The sequence below is a fragment of the Bombina bombina genome, chromosome 1, assembly GCF_027579735.1.
Source record: "Bombina bombina isolate aBomBom1 chromosome 1, aBomBom1.pri, whole genome shotgun sequence".
Taxonomy (NCBI): domain Eukaryota; kingdom Metazoa; phylum Chordata; class Amphibia; order Anura; family Bombinatoridae; genus Bombina; species Bombina bombina.
Window position 1 is genome coordinate 1,551,067,400 of NC_069499.1, and position 23,409 is coordinate 1,551,090,808.

General features: G+C 34.4%; 1 protein-coding gene across 1 annotated transcript in view; it reads left to right on the forward strand.

Moving 5' to 3' along the window:
- The window catches only part of MYO15B (myosin XVB), a 214,696-nt gene that overhangs the window by 100,459 nt on the left and 90,828 nt on the right, over window positions 1–23,409 (forward strand). Inside the window, exons 15-22 of the mRNA XM_053722137.1 lie at window positions 5,079–5,160; window positions 5,246–5,368; window positions 5,462–5,661; window positions 15,693–16,106; window positions 17,518–17,931; window positions 18,027–19,720; window positions 22,995–23,079; window positions 23,194–23,326. Coding sequence (XP_053578112.1) covers window positions 5,079–5,160; window positions 5,246–5,368; window positions 5,462–5,661; window positions 15,693–16,106; window positions 17,518–17,931; window positions 18,027–19,720; window positions 22,995–23,079; window positions 23,194–23,326 — 3,145 coding nt within the window. The remainder of the gene's footprint in view (window positions 1–5,078; window positions 5,161–5,245; window positions 5,369–5,461; window positions 5,662–15,692; window positions 16,107–17,517; window positions 17,932–18,026; window positions 19,721–22,994; window positions 23,080–23,193; window positions 23,327–23,409) is intronic.

A 23,409-nucleotide genomic window follows, 5' to 3' on the forward strand; every position in this document is an offset into this window, starting at 1 on the left:
ACATGTTAGAGTGTTAGGTGCAGACGTAGGAAGTGTTTGCCCATAGGAAACAATGGGGCTGCGTTAGGAGCTGAACGCTGCTTTTTTGCAGGTGTTAGGTTTTTTTTCAGCTCAAACAGCCCCATTATTTCCTATGGGAGAATCGTTGCATTTGCGGTAAAAATGCGGTAAAAATGCTCTACGCTCCTTTTTTGGAGCCTAACACAGCATTTTTTGGGACTCTCGATACCAGAGTTAATTTTATGGTGCGGCCAGAAAAAAGCCCGCGTAGCGTTAACAGCCCATCTACCGCCAAACTCCAAATCTAGGCCTTAGTTTGTGAATCTGATTCAGATGTCAAGCGTTTTCTAATAATCAAGATTTCAACTCTCTCATCTTGGTGGATTAGATTGAATAACTATTTTTTATGCTGTATTTAGCACTTTATTTCAGGCCATAAAGCCTGTTACAAGTAACATTTCTCAAATTATTTTAAAAGTATTTTTTCCCTTTTTTCCCCAGGGTTTTAACTGGCATTCTTTTAGAATTCCAAGAATTCTTCTTTTTGAAATTTGGTTCAGGTAGCTTATCTGCTAAAGAGTTACAGTTTGCCTATTTCTGTTTCATACTACAAGAACATTTCTAAGTGTCTTGACATCAAGGGGCTGAATTATCATTGTGCGAGCGGACATGATCCGATATTGCGGATCATGTCCGCTGCGCATCCATAAATGCCGACAGCATACGCGCTCTGCATTTATCATTGCACCAGCAGTACTGGTGAACTGCTGGTGCAATACCGCCCCCTGCAGATTTGCGGCCGCTAGCAGGGGGTGTCAATCAACCCGATTGTATTCGATCGGGTTGATTTCTGTCGATTTCTGTCTGCCGCCTCAGAGCAGACGGACAAGTTATGGAGCAGCGTTCTTTAGACCGCTGCTTTATAACTTGTGTTTCCGGCGAGCCTGAAGGCTCGCCAGAAACACGAGGCATCAAGATCCGTACGGAGCTTGATAAATATGCCCCCAAGGCTTTGTTCAGACTTAGTCAGGATATATCCAGTGTCTAAACTAATCTCTCCTCTTTAAATCATTTGTTTTTTGTTTTTCAAGCTTTACAGGTTTCTCTTTACGAACCTGCATGCTTTGGACATTTAGCTTCTGTATTGGAAGTTTTTGTTGCTTTTAACAATATCTTCTGCCGAAAGACTTTCAGGTTCTTTTGCTCTTTTTTGTGAACTTTCTTGTCTTACTTTTATCAAAATAAGATGGTTTTAAGGATAAAGCAGGGAAAATGGCTGAATCAGAATCCTTAAAAAATAAAGTCTTAGGGGACGATTTATTAAAGTGCGGACGGACATGATACGAAGTAGTGTATCATGTCTGCCGCACATCGATAAATGCCGACAGCATACGCTGTTGGCATTTATCATTGCACAAGCAGTTCTTGTGAACTGCTTGTGCAATGCCACCCCCTGCAGATTTGCGGCCAATTGGCCGCTAGCAGGGGGTGTCAATCAGCCCAATCGTATAGGATCGGGCGGATTGAAGACCGCAGCTTCAGAGGCAGCGGATCAGTTATGAAGCAGCGGTCTTTAGACTGCTGCTTCATAACTGCTGTTTCCGGCGAGCCTGTAGGCTCGCGTGCAAACAGGGGCATCCATTCGGAGCTTGATAATTCGCCCCCTAAATATCAATTTAAAAACAAGGAGGAGGAAAATCCATTCATCAAATGCATTTCCTGCTAAAAATATTGCTTAATCATAGTATGAATAAGCACTATTTTGAGCGTGAAATGCGTAAGATAAATGGGTTGCACCTCATTTTCCGTGCTTTATCCTTGCCCATATTTCTCCTTCTTGGCTAAATGTCAGACTGGAATACCAGAGAGGTGGGAATGAGTAAATGCCTCCTCCTGGCCAGGAGTTGAATCCCAGGTGTGTGGACTCTCACCACCATGAAAGAGATGAATTTATCAGGTAAGCATACATTTTGTTTTTTCAGAGAGTTTCTCTGGTTTGTGAGCATCTGGATTCTGGGACTGTATTGCTCTATTTCAGCTCTAGTAAATTTTAAAACAGTGTATCTACCCTGGGCTAGATTACAAGTGGTGCGCCGTGCACTAAATTTAGGGACGGGTCGCGATAAGCAAAATCACTACCACACTAATTTGCACACGTATTACAAGTTGAAAATAAATAATAATATAAATACATTTAAATAAAGTGTTACACTCATGTATAAACTTTCTGATAAAAAGTATTCACAAATATTAATAAAAAATAGGGCTATAATGTGTAAATATATGTGTCTAAATATGTGTATGGGTGTGTATATATATACAGTTGCAAGAAAAAGTATGTGAACCCTTTGGAATGATATGGATTTCTGCACAAATTGGTCATAAAATGTGATCTGATCATCATCTAAGTCACAACAATAGACAATCACAGTCTGCTTAAACTAATAACACACAAAGAATGAAATGTTACCATGTTTTTATTGAACACACTATGTAAACATTCACAGTGCAGGTGGAAAAAGTATGTGAACCCTTGGATTTAATAACTGGTTGAACCTCCTTTGGCAGCAATAACTTCAACCAAACGTTTCCTGTAGTTGCAGATCAGACGTGCACAACGGTCAGGAGTAATTCTTGACCATTCCTCTTTACAGAACTGTTTCAGTTCAGCAATATTCTTGGGATGTCTGGTGTGAATCGCTTTCTTGAGGTCATGCCACAGCATCTCAATCGGGTTGAGGTCAGGACTCTGACTGGGCCACTTCAGAAGGTGTATTTTCTTCTGTTTAAGCCATTCTGTTGTTGATTTACTTCTATGCTTTGGGTCATTGTCCTGTTGCAACACCCATCTTCTGTTGAGCTTCAGCTGGTAGACAGATGGCCTTAAGTTCTCCTGCAAAATGTCTTGATAAACTTGGGAATTCATTTTTCCTTTGATGATAGCAATCCGTCCAGGCTCTGACGCAGCAAAGCAGCCCCAAACCATGATGCCCCCACCACCATACTTCACAGTTGGAATGAGGTTTTGATGTTGGTGTGCTGTGCTTCTTTTTCGCCACACATAGTGTTGTGTGTTTCTTCCAAACAACTCAACTTTGGTTTCATCTGTCCACAGAATATTTTGCCAGTACTGCTGTGGAACATCCAGGTGCTCTTGTGCAAACTGTAAACGTGCAGCAATGTTTTGTTTGGACAGCAGTGGCTTCCTCTGTGGTATCCTCCCATGAAATCCATTCTTGTTTAGTGTTTTACATATTGTAGATTCGCTAACAGGGATGTTAGCATTTGCCAGTGACTTTTGTAAGTCTTTAGCCGACACTCTAGGATTCTTCTTCACCTCATTGAGCAGTCTGCAATGTGCTCTTGCAGTCATCTTTACAGGACGGCCACTTCTAGGGAGAGTAGCAGCAGTACTGAACTTTCTCCATTTATAGACAATTTCTCTTACCGTGGACTGATGAACAGCAAGGCTTTTGGAGATACTTTTATAACCCTTTCCAGCTTTATGCAAATCAACAATTCTTAATCGTAGGTCTTCTGAGAGCTCTTTTGTGTGAGGCATCATTCACATCAGGCAATGCTTCTTGTTAAAAGCAAACCCAGAACTGGTGTGTGTTTTTTATAGGACAGGGCAGCTGTAACCAACACCTCCAATCTCATCTCATTGATTGGACTCCAGTTGGCTGACAACTCACTCCAATTAGCTCTTGGAGATGTCATTAGTCTAGGGGTTCACATACTTTTTCCACCTGCATTGTGAATGTTTACATTGTGTGTTCAATAAAAACATGGTAACATTACATTCTTTGTGTGTTATTAGTTTAAGCAGACTGTGATTGTCTATTGTTGTGACTTAGATGATGATCAGATCACATTTTATGACCAATTTGTGCAGAAATCCATATCATTAGAAAGGGTTCACATACTTTTTTTTGCAACTGTATATATATATATATATATATATATGTGTATTTATGTGTTTATATATGTATATACATACAACATATATACACATATAAACACATATATACATATGTATACGCGTATAAACATATATATATACACTTTGGAGTCCTTTCCATTTTTAATATTTTTGTAATGTGTTTAACTATGTATTTACTGTACACATTTTACATTCCACTATTCTTCACTTAGAAGAAATATATATATATATATATATATATATATATATATATATATATATATATATATATATATATATATATATATGTATATGGCTATACATGTATATATTATTTAGATATATATATTACTAAAAAATAATTATATATATTTTTTTTTTTAAAGGGATACTAAACCCAATTTTTTTCTTTAATGATTCAGATAGAGCATCAATTTTAAGCAAATTTCTAATTTATTCCTAGTATCAATTTTTCTTTTTTCCCTTGCTATCTTTATTTAAAAAGCAGGAATGTAAAGCTTAGGAGCCGGCCCATTTTTAGTTCAGAACCTGGGTTACGCTTGCTTATTTGTGGCTAAATGTAGCCACCAATAAGCAGGCACTATCCAGGATGCTGAACCTAAAATGGGCCGGCTCCTAAGCTTTACATTCCTGCTTTTTCAATAAAGATAGCAAGAGAACAAAGAAAAATTGATAATAGGAGTAAATTAGAAAGTTGCTTAAAAACTGCATGCTCTGAATCATGAAAGAAAAAATTTGGGTTTAGTGTTCCTTTAATAATAAAAATATTTTCTACTATGTGAAGTAAATTGGAATGTAAAATATTCATAACTACCTTAGGGTTTAGTGCTGTAGGTCTTACGCAGTGTCAGGTTAACACGTGAGTGATAAGTGTTTTTTTTTTTTTTTTTTTTAAAGTGCGCTACATTTAAGTCTATGGGGAGAAAAAGTTAACGTTGACGCGATATTCGATGTTCTACAGTTATCACGCGAGCGAAAAAATACAACCGTGTGCCACTTGTAATCTGCTCCTGTCTTTTTATGGGCACATGTAGGGCAGGGACAGAGAGAGTTCTTTAAGTGTATGGGAAAAACAGAATTGCTATCTACATTGGAAAAGGTGACCCTTGGTGACAGAATGTGTTTTTTATCGTAGGTTTTTTACAATGAGGATGACACTGAATATGTGTTTCAAAAACGAACTTTTGAGCAAAAACGACAATTCTTCCAGAAACTGGGTGAGCCTTGGAGAGAATATATGACTTATGTGTTTTGGAATTAGAAGGCACAAACTTCTTACATGATCAATTCTTTTTTTTGCAGGCGGTAAAGAGAAAAATGTAAAATCACAGCGACCTCCTTCCAAAATCCTTCTTCCCATCCCAAGTCCAGGGTCTGAAAGTGAGGAAGAAACACCTGAACCAGCTGAGCCAGAACCCCAGCCAGGTGAAGTTTCAGACAATGAATTATAGTCAATACAAGAAACATCTTGGGTCCTACATAAACTAACTAAAAATGATCCCCTTATGGATTTTTCAGATATGTCCCTTCAAAAGGCACCACCTGTTCGACCTACCCCAACCCCTACCCCTATCAAGCCAGAGCCTTCAAATAAAGAACCCAAGAAGGGAGGGATTGTAGTGAGGCCTGCTTCAAAGCCACAACCCAGCAGGGAGATTAGGGAAATCATCATGATGTACCAAAACCGACCACAATCAGAACCCAAACCCTTTGAACCAGTCAGGTAATAGTGTACTGAACAGATGGAAAGTAACTTGATGCGGGTAAGAGTGTGATTGAGAGGGCCATTAGGATTATATAAAATTGGACAATTAGAGTAATGAAACGGAGGAGGTCAATCAGGACAAAGATTTAGATGGTGGGAACAAGAAAATGTCAGAGAGCAGCAAAAACTTAAGGAGAAGGGTTGAAGTGTAGCAACCAAAAATTGTTTATAAGTTTATAAGTTTATAAGTTAGAGGATAGCAGCCACAAACTTGTGTTAGATGGAATAATTACAGAGAGGCAGCCACTTAAAGAGCTAAATGTTAGTGATATACGATAAGGGTCAGTGAGCTATAGCCAATCAGAAGAAAGAGGAGAAGGGATGGAGCTAGTTAGGTGATCCAGTGAGGTGAATGAGGGAGAAACTGAATCTAGTGATTTGAAATAGCGATATGCAGGAACCTATCAGGGTAAAGAGTTCCAGAGCCTTACAAGGCTGACAATGTGTGTGTCAGCCTATTAGATTAAAGAATTGTAGTGCAGCAGCCAAAATCTTTATTTGACAATTTAACAAGGTGAAAAGATGGTAGCCACAGAAGTGACGAGTTGTGTGACGGAAGCCAGTGAGGGTTAGAAGTCAAAGGGAGGCAGCTAATAAGGGGTGGATTCAGTAGTTACCAACAAGAACAAGTTAGAGATGTACAATACAGTAGCCAATAGTTATGGAAGTGATGTGAAAGATGGTGTCTAATCATGGTGAAGCGTCAGATGATAGCATGTTATGAGAAGTCAGGGGGCTAACTACAGGAGAGTAATTCTGAGAACATTATATTGGGAATATGTATATACTATTATAGATTATTTAGAATGCCTGTGCCATGTATATACTATTATGGATTATATAGAATGCCTGTGCCATGTATATACTATTATAGATTATTTAGAATGCCTGTGCCATGTATATACTATTATAGATTATATAGAATGCCTGTGCCATGTATATACTATTGTAGATTATATAGAATGCCTGTGTTCATGTATATACTATTATAGTTTATATGGAATGCCTGTATTCATGTATATACTATTATAGATTATATAGAATGCCTGTGCCCATGTATATACTATTATAGATTATATGGAATGCCTGTGTTCATGTATATACTATTATAAATTATATGGAATGCCTGTGTTCATGTATATACTATTATAGATTATATGGAATGCCTGTATTCATGTATATACTATTATAGATTATATGGAATGCCTGTGTTCATGTATATACTATTATAGATTATATGGAATGCCTGTGTTCATGTATATACTATTATAGATTATATGGAATGCCTGTGTTCATGTATATACTATTATAGATTATATGGAATGCCTGTGTTCATGTATATACTATTATAGATTATATGGAATGCCTGTGTTCATGTATATACTATTATAAATTATATGGAATGCCTGTGTTCATGTATATACTATTATAGATTATATGGAATGCCTGTATTCATGTATACTATTATAGATTATATGGAATGCCTGTGTTCATGTATATACTATTATAGAGTATATGGAATGCCTGTATTCATGTATACTATTATAGATTATATGGAATGCCTGTATTCATGTATACTATTATAGATTATATGGAATGCCTGTATTCATGTATATACTATTATAAATTATATGGAATGCCTGTATTCATGTATACTATTATAGATTATATGGAATGCCTGTGTTCATGTATATACTATTATAGATTATATTGAATGCCTGTGTTCCTGTATATACTATTATAGATTATATGGAATGCCTGTATTCATGTATATACTATTATAGATTATATGGAATGCCTGTGCCTATGTATATACTATTATAGATTATATGGAATGCCTGTGTTCATGTATATACTATTATAAATTATATGGAATGCCTGTGTTCATGTATATACTATTATAGATTATATGGAATGCCTGTGTTCATGTATATACTATTATAGATTATATGGAATGCCTGTATTCATGTATACTATTATAGATTATATGGAATGCCTGTGTTCATGTATATACTATTATAGATTATATGGAATGCCTGTGTTCATGTATATACTATTATAGATTATATGGAATGCCTGTGTTCATGTATATACTATTATAGTTTATATGGAATGCCTGTATTCATGTATATACTATTATAGATTATATGGAATGCCTGTATTCATGTATATACTATTATAGATTATATGGAATGCCTGTATTCATGTATATACTATTATAGATTATATGGAATGCCTGTGCCTATGTATATACTATTATAGCTTATATGGAATGCCTGTGCCTATGTATATACTATTATAGCTTATATGGAATGCCTGTGTTCATGTATATACTATTATAGATTATATGGAATGCCTGTATTCATGTATACTATTATAGATTATATGGAATGCCTGTATTCATGTATACTATTATAGATTATATGGAATGCCTGTGTTCATGTATATACTATTATAGATTATATGGAATGCCTGTGTTCATGTATATACTATTATAGTTTATATGGAATGCCTGTGTTCCTGTATATACTATTATAGATTATATGGAATGCCTGTGTTCATGTATATACTATTATATATTATATGGAATGCCTGTATTCATGTATACTATTATAGATTATATGGAATGCCTGTATTCATGTATATACTATTATAGATTATATGGAATGCCTGTATTCATGTATATACTATTATAGATTATATGGAATGCCTGTATTCATGTATATACTATTATAGATTATATGGAATGCCTGTATTCATGTATATACTATTATAGATTATATGGAATGCCTGTATTCATGTATATACTATTATAGATTATATGGAATGCCTGTGCCTATGTATATACTATTATAGCTTATATGGAATGCCTGTATTCATGTATACTATTATAGATTATATGGAATGCCTGTATTCATGTATACTATTATAGATTATATGGAATGCCTGTGTTCATGTATATACTATTATAGATTATATGGAATGCCTGTATTCATGTATATACTATTATAGATTATATGGAATGCCTGTGTTCATGTATATACTATTATAGATTATATGGAATGCCTGTATTCATGTATATACTATTATATATTATATGGAATGCCTGTGTTCATGTATATACTATTATAGATTATATGGAATGCCTGTATTCATGTATATACTATTATATATTATATGGAATGCCTGTGTTCATGTATATACTATTATAGTTTATATGGAATGCCTGTGTTCATGTATATACTATTATAGATTATATGGAATGTCTGTGTTCATGTATATACTATTATATATTATATGGAATGCCTGTATTCATGTATACTATTATAGATTATATGGAATGCCTGTGTTCATGTATATACTATTATAGATTATATGGAATGCCTGTATTCATGTATACTATTATAGATTATATGGAATGCCTGTGTTCGTGTATATACTATTATAGATTATATGGAATGCCTGTATTCATGTATATACTATTATAGATTATATGGAATGCCTGTGCCTATGTATATACTATTATAGATTATATGGAATGCCTGTGTTCATGTATATACTATTATAGATTATGTGGAATGCCTGTGTTCATGTATATACTATTATAAATTATATGGAATGCCTGTGTTCATGTATATACTATTATAGATTATATGGAATGCCTGTGTTCATGTATATACTATTATAGATTATATGGAATGCCTGTGTTCATGTATATACTATTATAGATTATATGGAATGCCTGTGTTCATGTATATACTATTATAGATTATATGGAATGCCTGTGTTCATGTATATACTATTATAGATTATATGGAATGCCTGTGTTCATGTATATACTATTATAGATTATATCGAATGCCTGTGTTCCTGTATATACTATTATAGATTATATGGAATGCCTGTATTCATGTATATACTATTATAGATTATATGGAATGCCTGTGCCTATGTATATACTATTATAGATTATATGGAATGCCTGTGTTCATGTATATACTATTATAAATTATATGGAATGCCTGTGTTCATGTATATACTATTATAGTTTATATGGAATGCCTGTGTTCATGTATATACTATTATAGATTATATGGAATGCCTGTATTCATGTATATACTATTATAGATTATATGGAATGTCTGTGTTCATGTATATACTATTATAGATTATATGGAATGCCTGTGTTCATGTATATACTATTATAGATTATATGGAATGCCTGTGTTCATGTATATACTATTATAGATTATATGGAATGCCTGTGTTCATGTATATACTATTATAGATTATATGGAATGCCTGTGTTCATGTATATACTATTATAGATTATATGGAATGCCTGTGTTCATGTATATACTATTATAAATTATATGGAATGCCTGTGTTCATGTATATACTATTATAGATTATATGGAATGCCTGTATTCATGTATATACTATTATAGATTATATAGAATGCCTGTGTTCATGTATATACTATTATAAATTATATGGAATGCCTGTGTTCATGTATATACTATTATAGATTATATGGAATGCCTGTATTCATGTATATACTATTATAGATTATATGGAATGCCTGTGTTCATGTATATACTATTATAAATTATATGGAATGCCTGTGTTCATGTATATACTATTATAGATTATATGGAATGCCTGTATTCATGTATATACTATTATAGATTATATGGAATGCCTGTATTCATGTATATACTATTATAGATTATATGGAATGCCTGTGTTCATGTATATACTATTATAGATTATATGGAATGCCTGTGTTCATGTATATACTATTATAGTTTATATGGAATGCCTGTGTTCCTGTATATACTATTATAGATTATATGGAATGCCTGTGTTCATGTATATACTATTATAGATTATATGGAATGCCTGTATTCATGTATATACTATTATAGATTATATGGAATGCCTGTGTTCATGTATATACTATTATAGATTATATGGAATGCCTGTATTCATGTATATACTATTATAGATTATATGGAATGCCTGTGCCTATGTATATACTATTATAGATTATATGGAATGCCTGTGTTCATGTATATACTATTATAGATTATATGGAATGCCTGTGTTCATGTATATACTATTATAAATTATATGGAATGCCTGTGTTCATGTATATACTATTATAGATTATATGGAATGCCTTTGTTCATGTATATACTATTATAGATTATATGGAATGCCTGTATTCATGTATATACTATTATAGATTATTTAGAATGCCTGTGCCATGTATATACTATTATAGATTATTTAGAATGCCTGTGCCATGTATATACTATTATAGATTATATAGAATGCATGTGCCCATGTATATACTATTATGGATTATATAGAATGCCTGTGCCCATACATTATATAGAATGCCTGTGTTTATGTATATACTATTATAGATTATATGGAATGCCTGTGCCTATGTATATACTATTATAGATTATATGGAATGCCTGTGTTCATGTATATACTATTATAGATTATATGGAATGCCTGTGTTCATGTATATACTATTATAGTTTATATGGAATGCCTGTGTTCCTGTATATACTATTATAGATTATATGGAATGCCTGTGTTCATGTATATACTATTATATATTATATGGAATGCCTGTATTCATGTATACTATTATAGATTATATGGAATGCCTGTGTTCATGTATATACTATTATAGATTATATGGAATGCCTGTGTTCATGTATATACTATTATAGTTTATATGGAATGCCTGTGTTCCTGTATATACTATTATAGATTATATGGAATGCCTGTGTTCATGTATATACTATTATAGATTATATGGAATGCCTGTATTCATGTATATACTATTATAGATTATATGGAATGCCTGTGTTCATGTATATACTATTATAGATTATATGGAATGCCTGTATTCATGTATATACTATTATAGATTATATGGAATGCCTGTGCCTATGTATATACTATTATAGATTATATGGAATGCCTGTGTTCATGTATATACTATTATAGATTATATGGAATGCCTGTGTTCATGTATATACTATTATAAATTATATGGAATGCCTGTGTTCATGTATATACTATTATAGATTATATGGAATGCCTGTGTTCATGTATATACTATTATAGATTATATGGAATGCCTGTATTCATGTATATACTATTATAGATTATTTAGAATGCCTGTGCCATGTATATACTATTATAGATTATTTAGAATGCCTGTGCCATGTATATACTATTATAGATTATATAGAATGCATGTGCCCCACTGCCCATGTATATACTATTATGGATTATATAGAATGCCTGTGCCCATACATTATATAGAATGCCTGTGTTTATGTATATACTATTATAGATTATATGGAATGCCTGTGCCTATGTATATACTATTATAGATTATATGGAATGCCTGTGTTCATGTATATACTATTATAGATTATATGGAATGCCTGTGTTCATGTATATACTATTATAGTTTATATGGAATGCCTGTGTTCCTGTATATACTATTATAGATTATATGGAATGCCTGTGTTCATGTATATACTATTATATATTATATGGAATGCCTGTATTCATGTATACTATTATAGATTATATGGAATGCCTGTGTTCATGTATATACTATTATAGATTATATGGAATGCCTGTGTTCATGTATATACTATTATAGATTATATGGAATGCCTGTGTTCATGTATATACTATTATAGATTATATGGAATGCCTGTGTTCATGTATATACTATTATAGTTTATATGGAATGCCTGTGTTCCTGTATATACTATTATAGATTATATGGAATGCCTGTGTTCATGTATATACTATTATATATTATATGGAATGCCTGTATTCATGTATATACTATTATAGATTATATGGAATGCCTGTGTTCATGTATATACTATTATAGATTATATGGAATGCCTGTGTTCGTGTATATACTATTATAGATTATATGGAATGCCTGTGCCTATGTATATACTATTATAGATTATATGGAATGCCTGTGTTCATGTATATACTATTATAGATTATATGGAATGCCTGTGTTCATGTATACTATTATAGATTATATGGAATGCCTGTGTTCATGTATATACTATTATAGATTATATGGAATGCCTGTGTTCGTGTATATACTATTATAGATTATATGGAATGCCTGTGCCTATGTATATACTATTATAGATTATATGGAAGTTACCTTGTATTGGGACAAATTGCAGCCGCAGGGTATGTGCAGGTAAAAAGTAATTTCTTTATTGTAAGATCATAAACAGGGTGTCAAACAAACTCAGGGGTACATTGAAACAATGGCAAACGTCCGACGCGTTTCCTGCCCGGAGGCACTTCGTCAGGGACTTAACTTGTATAAGCATTAAACAACTTAAAAAGGCTTGCGTACCTACGTCACAATGAGAACACCTGTGTACTGCAATTAAAGAGACAGAATAGTACAGTCTATGGAAACTGATTTATGCTTGGTCAAAATGAGAACCTTTTTAATGGGCTCTGCATAAGTTAAAATTGGATTCTCAGTAATCAATGTATATGAATCTTGTATCGATGTGAATTACTTGTAAGAATAAAATATAAACGTGTAATGACCATGCTACCGAGTTGTTGATTATATCAGAACACAGTTGATAAGAAGTTAAAATAAAATGTTAAAAATGAAATAACATAATATAATATAACATTGCTCCGTAGGTAGACAAAAAAGAATATCAATAAAAATAAGTTGAAAAGAAGAACATTAAATAAAATATCTAAACTAATTGTTATAACAATGTACTGCAGACTCTCAGAGGAAATAAGAGTTAATATCTAGTATCAAACTTTCAAAGAGTGAGATAAGTAAAATCTCATACGTATTTTCAATAACATTAGTAAGATACACGTAAACTATATTAGTACCAGGGATATAGTTATATGCATGTAGCAGATAACCAAGAATGGGAAATACTTAAACAAAAACAGCTTTTGATACATATGACAGTTGTTATTTTGTCAAATCCTCCATTGGCTGCGATGTTAAGTTACATAGAGCATTAGAACACAAAAGACAAGGAATGTGACTTCGAGAGAAAAATGTGATGTTAAATTTTAGATTTTAGGTGAAGTGAAGTGAAAGATCAGTAATGGTGGTGATAAAATAAATCTACATTCTAATTCTAGTGATGCGATACTGAAACTTTGAATATGGAATACAAAATAAGAAAAACTTCTTATTGAAGATGTATAAAATGTGATACTAAACTAAAAGTGATGGTAATGATTCGTGCTTGTTAATTTATACTAGTTATTATTGTTTTCACCCTTTCGAAGCATGAAATTGATTAAAAAATCTTTTCACAATTTTCGAATGTTGTGTTACTGTTCTTTATTTATATGCATCATATAATACCTATATAGGTGACACTATACCGTATTGAATAGGGGTGGGCAAAAATCTAAATAAAAATGATGGAACTATGGTTAACAAACACTTTGAAGAAATGTGTGTGTAAAAAATGGTGGAAGTTATGCTTTGAAAAAAGCTAATTACTATAAATGGTGAAAAATAAAAAAACTAACTAACTCTTAAAAAAGCTACATGTGTATAACAGGTGCACAAAATCTTCGTTTCTTGCTCATGAAAATAATGCTCGATAGTAATAATGAACTAGTTTGAGCTAATGGGGACTAATGTTACTTTTAAAAGGTGTAAACAAACATAGGAAAAAGGGTTAAGAGCTGTCGATGGTATTTCTTTGGTAAACAGTTTGAGATATTAATAAACATTATAGACAACCATTAATCTACAAAATATCTGAGATCAGTAATTTTGTTAATGCCATTTGGTGCTCCAGTTAATAGATTAAAAATCCAAAAGGCTTCTTTTCTGTTTAGTGTGGCGGACCTATCTCCCCCTCTAATGTCATGAGGGGCGTGGTCTATGCCTTGAAAACTGAACATTCTCTTTAAATTGGTATCGTTGACAGTAATGCCTAGAGATATAAAGTGGCTGGCAAAGTGTTTGGCTACTGGAGTGGAGGGTGGATCATGTTTGATAGAGAGTAAATGCTCCCTGATCCTGTCCTTCAGAAACCTCGTCGTCCTACCTACGTATTGCTTGTGACAGATATTGCAACTAATTAAATAAACCACAAACTTAGAATTGCAGTTCAGTCTAAACCTAATGTCAAAACAGTTGCCAGTGGCTGTGGACCTAAACTCATTGCCAGGGACTACAAACTCACAGCTCTTGCAAGGAGTTTTCCTGCATCTAAAAAATCCAACTTCCGGCAGGAGCCAGGAAGAACTAGCTTTTGTCGAAAAATCTCTACCTAGGTAATTTCCAAGCGTTGTGGCTTTTTTGCTGACAACCCTGATGCCCTGGTTCTGTAACGAATCATGTAACAATGCATCTCTGTCTAAAACAGGCAAATATTTCTTGATGATGTTATTAATACGATTGAATTGTCTACTATAGCGGGTTGAAAAAGTTATAGGAGATTTAAAGCATTTTTTGTCTCGATGTTTATCTTTTGGGGTATCTTGCAACAGAGTATCCCTATGCATAAGTTCCACTTCTTTACTAGCTTTTTCTAGTAAGCTAGTGTCATACCCCCTAATTTGTAAACGCTGTGTAAGAGATGAGGCTTGTTCTTTGTATGTATTAATATTGGTACAGTTACGTCTAAGACGCATATATTGTCCCTTGGGAATGGCCATCTTAAGATGTACTGGATGGTGAGAGTCAGCTCGTAGAATTGTGTTGCCAGATGTAGGTTTTCTGAATGTGGAGGTAAGGACTGAATGAGATAAAGTATCTAACGTTAATGTGATATCTAAAAATGGAATACTGTGTTTAGATGCAGTATGAGTAAATCCCAAGTTATAGTGGTTTGCATTGAGATATTCTAAGAATGGAGGTATGGAGTTCATATCTCCACTCCATACTATTACAAGGTCATCAATCCAAAATATAACGATTACTCTGCACAATTGGATACGACTCTGAAAAAACTTGATGATGAACTAACGGAGAATAAACTAAAGAAATATCATAGAGACTGTAAGGATTATGAACTCAATACAGTCTATAATTGGACCATAAGCAAACGTAATACTGGGAAGAGAAATAACAACAAAAGAAAGACAACCGACAAGAAGGTCACCTTTTCCAGTTTTGAAACTGATGTTAGTGATGAAAGTCCAAGAGCTTCAACTCCTATCAGTGAACAGACCAATGCAAGTGATTTAACAGTTAAACCTAAGAAGGGATCCACTCATAGATCCATAGAAGAGATCACATCGACTGCTCATATCAGCAGTTCACATGGAGCAGTTAATGTTCTGGCAAAAAACGATCTAACTATGGAGGCAAGTCCAGTCACTCCGGCGAGATATCCAAGCAGAAGACCTGTAAGAGGAAGGGGTCGAGGTTCAAGGAAATAATAAGAGATACCTTGCTCATGAAAATAATGCTCGATAGTAATAATGAACTAGTTTGAGCTAATGGGGACTAATGTTACTTTTAAAAGGTGTAAACAAACATAGGAAAAAGGGTTAAGAGCTGTCGATGGTATTTCTTTGGTAAACAGTTTGAGATATTAATAAACATTATAGACAACCATTAATCTACAAAATATCTGAGATCAGTAATTTTGTTAATGCCATTTGGTGCTCCAGTTAATAGATTAAAAATCCAAAAGGCTTCTTTTCTGTTTAGTGTGGCGGACCTATCTCCCCCTCTAATGTCATGAGGGGCGTGGTCTATGCCTTGAAAACTGAACATTCTCTTTAAATTGGTATCGTTGACAGTAATGCCTAGAGATATAAAGTGGCTGGCAAAGTGTTTGGCTACTGGAGTGGAGGGTGGATCATGTTTGATAGAGAGTAAATGCTCCCTGATCCTGTCCTTCAGAAACCTCGTCGTCCTACCTACGTATTGCTTGTGACAGATATTGCAACTAATTAAATAAACCACAAACTTAGAATTGCAGTTCAGTCTAAACCTAATGTCAAAACAGTTGCCAGTGGCTGTGGACCTAAACTCATTGCCAGGGACTACAAACTCACAGCTCTTGCAAGGAGTTTTCCTGCATCTAAAAAATCCAACTTCCGGCAGGAGCCAGGAAGAACTAGCTTTTGTCGAAAAATCTCTACCTAGGTAATTTCCAAGCGTTGTGGCTTTTTTGCTGACAACCCTGATGCCCTGGTTCTGTAACGAATCATGTAACAATGCATCTCTGTCTAAAACAGGCAAATATTTCTTGATGATGTTATTAATACGATTGAATTGTCTACTATAGCGGGTTGAAAAAGTTATAGGAGATTTAAAGCATTTTTTGTCTCGATGTTTATCTTTTGGGGTATCTTGCAACAGAGTATCCCTATGCATAAGTTCCACTTCTTTACTAGCTTTTTCTAGTAAGCTAGTGTCATACCCCCTAATTTGTAAACGCTGTGTAAGAGATGAGGCTTGTTCTTTGTATGTATTAATATTGGTACAGTTACGTCTAAGACGCATATATTGTCCCTTGGGAATGGCCATCTTAAGATGTACTGGATGGTGAGAGTCAGCTCGTAGAATTGTGTTGCCAGATGTAGGTTTTCTGAATGTGGAGGTAAGGACTGAATGAGATAAAGTATCTAACGTTAATGTGATATCTAAAAATGGAATACTGTGTTTAGATGCAGTATGAGTAAATCCCAAGTTATAGTGGTTTGCATTGAGATATTCTAAGAATGGAGGTATGGAGTTCATATCTCCACTCCATACTATTACAAGGTCATCAATCCAAAATATAACGATTACTCTGCACAATTGGATACGACTCTGAAAAAACTTGATGATGAACTAACGGAGAATAAACTAAAGAAATATCATAGAGACTGTAAGGATTATGAACTCAATACAGTCTATAATTGGACCATAAGCAAACGTAATACTGGGAAGAGAAATAACAACAAAAGAAAGACAACCGACAAGAAGGTCACCTTTTCCAGTTTTGAAACTGATGTTAGTGATGAAAGTCCAAGAGCTTCAACTCCTATCAGTGAACAGACCAATGCAAGTGATTTAACAGTTAAACCTAAGAAGGGATCCACTCATAGATCCATAGAAGAGATCACATCGACTGCTCATATCAGCAGTTCACATGGAGCAGTTAATGTTCTGGCAAAAAACGATCTAACTATGGAGGCAAGTCCAGTCACTCCGGCGAGATATCCAAGCAGAAGACCTGTAAGAGGAAGGGGTCGAGGTTCAAGGAAATAATAAGAGATACCTCTCACCAGGAAGATCTTAATGTGGTGAATTTATCAAGTACACAACTTAACAATGAAGAACTAAGTATACTATCCAAAGGCTTGGGGTTTGCGCCAAGCAGGGACTTTAACCTTTTCCGCACTCTGATCGATTTAAACAGGTTTACCAGAAAGCTTACATTAAAGAGACACTTTGCTATGGCGGAGAGGGTCTCTGCTCAAGAATCTAATGCTGATCCATCATTGAGGGATAATACCGACGAAGAATCTGTGAATGATACAAGTCTAAGTCTTTCTACCACTAATACAGATATGGATGGACTCAATTTTGTTGATCAATGTGAAATCGTTAATTTACTTTCACTTGAGAGTGAGAGTGCACGATCCAATTCACTTAACTTGCATATACCTAAAGTTGCAACTAATGCTAGTAAATTTTTTTACCCCATACAAATGAGAGGTGACTTCATTGAAGTCTTTCAGAGCTTAGTGGAAAGGGACCTTCATGCCCTAGCAAAAGAAACCAATACTAATCAGAAACATGGTACAAGTAGCAACCTGTCTAAGCATGAAAGAAACACCTTGAGAAAATTACAAGATAATAAAACCCTTGTCATTCAAAATTCCGACAAGGGAGGCTGCATAGTTGTACAAGACAGGGCACAATACACTAGTGAAGCCCATAAACAACTTAGTGATAGTGCCACCTATCGGAAATTAACGTTTAATCCTACAAGACAATTTGTTATTGAATTAAATAACTTTCTTGACATGTCTGTTCAGGAAGGCATTATCACTAAGTTTAAAGCAGATTCCTTAAAAACCCAATTCCCAACCACACCGGTTTTTAAACATCTACCCAAAATTCACAAAAATAGGGAATGTCCTCCTGGTCGCCCTATCATTTCCGGTGTGGGCTCCCTTGGAGAAAAATTGGGGTCTTTTATTGATACGGTTCTTCAGCCGATTGTCCAGATAACCCCAGCATACCTTCGTGATACCAAACATCTGTTAAGGCTTTTAAATTGTTTACATATTAATGAGGATGACACTTTACTTACTATTGATGTCACATCATTATATTCTTGTATACCCCATAACCTAGGCATAGAGGCCTTAAAAGCCATGTTAAAGATGTACACTGCATATGATGACAAGTTCATTGGATTTGTATGTGATGGTGCAAATTTTCTTTTGAATCACAATAACTTCACATTTGAAGGCACACACTATGTTCAAAATCAGGGCACCGCTATGGGTGCAAAGTTTGCACCATCATATGCAAATCTATACTTAACCAATTTTGAATTTCAGAAAATATTTCATCATACCAATCCTTTTAGGTCTCAGATAAAGTTCTACCGAAGATTTATTGATGACCTTGTAATAGTATGGAGTGGAGATATGAACTCCATACCTCCATTCTTAGAATATCTCAATGCAAACCACTATAACTTGGGATTTACTCATACTGCATCTAAACACAGTATTCCATTTTTAGATATCACATTAACGTTAGATACTTTATCTCATTCAGTCCTTACCTCCACATTCAGAAAACCTACATCTGGCAACACAATTCTACGAGCTGACTCTCACCATCCAGTACATCTTAAGATGGCCATTCCCAAGGGACAATATATGCGTCTTAGACGTAACTGTACCAATATTAATACATACAAAGAACAAGCCTCATCTCTTACACAGCGTTTACAAATTAGGGGGTATGACACTAGCTTACTAGAAAAAGCTAGTAAAGAAGTGGAACTTATGCATAGGGATACTCTGTTGCAAGATACCCCAAAAGATAAACATCGAGACAAAAAATGCTTTAAATCTCCTATAACTTTTTCAACCCGCTATAGTAGACAATTCAATCGTATTAATAACATCATCAGGAAATATTTGCCTGTTTTAGACAGAGATGCATTGTTACATGATTCGTTACAGAACCAGGGCATCAGGGTTGTCAGCAAAAAAGCCACAACGCTTGGAAATTACCTAGGTAGAGATTTTTCGACAAAAGCTAGTTCTTCCTGGCTCCTGCCGGAAGTTGGATTTTTTAGATGCAGGAAAACTCCTTGCAAGAGCTGTGAGTTTGTAGTCCCTGGCAATGAGTTTAGGTCCACAGCCACTGGCAACTGTTTTGACATTAGGTTTAGACTGAACTGCAATTCTAAGTTTGTGGTTTATTTAATTAGTTGCAATATCTGTCACAAGCAATACGTAGGTAGGACGACGAGGTTTCTGAAGGACAGGATCAGGGAGCATTTACTCTCTATCAAACATGATCCACCCTCCACTCCAGTAGCCAAACACTTTGCCAGCCACTTTATATCTCTAGGCATTACTGTCAACGATACCAATTTAAAGAGAATGTTCAGTTTTCAAGGCATAGACCACGCCCCTCATGACATTAGAGGGGGAGATAGGTCCGCCACACTAAACAGAAAAGAAGCCTTTTGGATTTTTAATCTATTAACTGGAGCACCAAATGGCATTAACAAAATTACTGATCTCAGATATTTTGTAGATTAATGGTTGTCTATAATGTTTATTAATATCTCAAACTGTTTACCAAAGAAATACCATCGACAGCTCTTAACCCTTTTTCCTATGTTTGTTTACACCTTTTAAAAGTAACATTAGTCCCCATTAGCTCAAACTAGTTCATTATTACTATCGAGCATTATTTTCATGAGCAAGAAACGAAGATTTTGTGCACCTGTTATACACATGTAGCTTTTTTAAGAGTTAGTTAGTTTTTTTATTTTTCACCATTTATAGTAATTAGCTTTTTTCAAAGCATAACTTCCACCATTTTTTACACACACATTTCTTCAAAGTGTTTGTTAACCATAGTTCCATCATTTTTATTTAGATTTTTGCCCACCCCTATTCAATACGGTATAGTGTCACCTATATAGGTATTATATGATGCATATAAATAAAGAACAGTAACACAACATTCGAAAATTGTGAAAAGATTTTTTAATCAATTTCATGCTTCGAAAGGGTGAAAACAATAATAACTAGTATAAATTAACAAGCACGAATCATTACCATCACTTTTAGTTTAGTATCACATTTTATACATCTTCAATAAGAAGTTTTTCTTATTTTGTATTCCATATTCAAAGTTTCAGTATCGCATCACTAGAATTAGAATGTAGATTTATTTTATCACCACCATTACTGATCTTTCACTTCACTTCACCTAAAATCTAAAATTTAACATCACATTTTTCTCTCGAAGTCACATTCCTTGTCTTTTGTGTTCTAATGCTCTATGTAACTTAACATCGCAGCCAATGGAGGATTTGACAAAATAACAACTGTCATATGTATCAAAAGCTGTTTTTGTTTAAGTATTTCCCATTCTTGGTTATCTGCTACATGCATATAACTATATCCCTGGTACTAATATAGTTTACGTGTATCTTACTAATGTTATTGAAAATACGTATGAGATTTTACTTATCTCACTCTTTGAAAGTTTGATACTAGATATTAACTCTTATTTCCTCTGAGAGTCTGCAGTACATTGTTATAACAATTAGTTTAGATATTTTATTTAATGTTCTTCTTTTCAACTTATTTTTATTGATATTCTTTTTTGTCTACCTACGGAGCAATGTTATATTATATTATGTTATTTCATTTTTAACATTTTATTTTAACTTCTTATCAACTGTGTTCTGATATAATCAACAACTCGGTAGCATGGTCATTACACGTTTATATTTTATTCTTACAAGTAATTCACATCGATACAAGATTCATATACATTGATTACTGAGAATCCAATTTTAACTTATGCAGAGCCCATTAAAAAGGTTCTCATTTTGACCAAGCATAAATCAGTTTCCATAGACTGTACTATTCTGTCTCTTTAATTGCAGTACACAGGTGTTCTCATTGTGACGTAGGTACGCAAGCCTTTTTAAGTTGTTTAATGCTTATACAAGTTAAGTCCCTGACGAAGTGCCTCCGGGCAGGAAACGCGTCGGACGTTTGCCATTGTTTCAATGTACCCCTGAGTTTGTTTGACACCCTGTTTATGATCTTACAATAAAGAAATTACTTTTTACCTGCACATACCCTGCGGCTGCAATTTGTCCCAATACAAGGTAACTTTCATTGTTTATCTGAGTTTTTTCGTTTGGACGCCGGAGGAGTGGATCCTTACCTTTCATGGGGCAGCCTGAGCAAACGATCACACAGCGGCAAGAGTGGTGAGATTAACCAGCTTTACCTTAGTTTCAGTCTACATGCCGAAATTTGTGTTTACCTGTACTTTACTTATCACCATACCCGCACGCTGCATGATTCTACCCTCAGTTTGTTACAAGTGATTACCACCACTGACTACATGCTACACTGTTTACGGTTTTCAGAGCACCTGTTACTAGCTACATGATATCTACTTAGTATCAGCTATTGTATATCATTTGCTTGGAATCAGTGGTTTACTTACAAAGTGCAGCATCTGCATCTGTTTGGGTTTTAGATTATATGGAATGCCTGTGTTCATGTATATACTATTATAGATTATATGGAATGCCTGTGTTCATGTATACTATTATAGATTATATGGAATGCCTGTGTTCATGTATATACTATTATAGATTATATGGAATGCCTGTGTTCATGTATATACTATTATAGATTATATGGAATGCCTGTGTTCATGTATATACTATTATAGATTATATGGAATGCCTGTGTTCATGTATATACTATTATAGATTATATGGAATGCCTGTGTTCATGTATATACTATTATAGATTATATGGAATGCCTGTATTCCTGTATATACTATTATAAATTATATGGAATGCCTGTGTTCGTGTATATACTATTATAAATTATATGGAATGCCTGTATTCATGTATATACTATTATAGATTATATGGAATGCCTGTGTTCATGTATATACTATTATAGATTATATGGAATGCCTGTGCCCAGGTGTAATATAGATCATTTTTCTGCAGACGACCTGCACAAAGTTTTCTCAAGAGGAAAGATCCCAAACAGGAGGCACTTGAAAGGCTGAGGCTCGGTAGTATTTCTCCACAGGTGAGTGATCATAGTGACAGAGTCCCCGAGTTCAGCACATGCATGTATGTGCACATACGCACGCTCCAGATGCTGTGATGAATTTAACACTTTAATCTCTTTTCTCCTGCAAAGGATTCCCCTGATTCTCCCACAGAAGGTGTCGTTCAAGAGATGCAGAAGACACTTTCTCAAATATTCCAACCTGATTTTATTCCTCCTCCCCCAAATATACAGGCCCCAGGTTTAGAATCGCCAGTTCACTCAGGTACAAATGAACCAATCAAACTCTCTCTTCCCAGCTATCTCTGTTTAGGCGTTCCCCCCAACCACTTACTCTTACCAGTGATG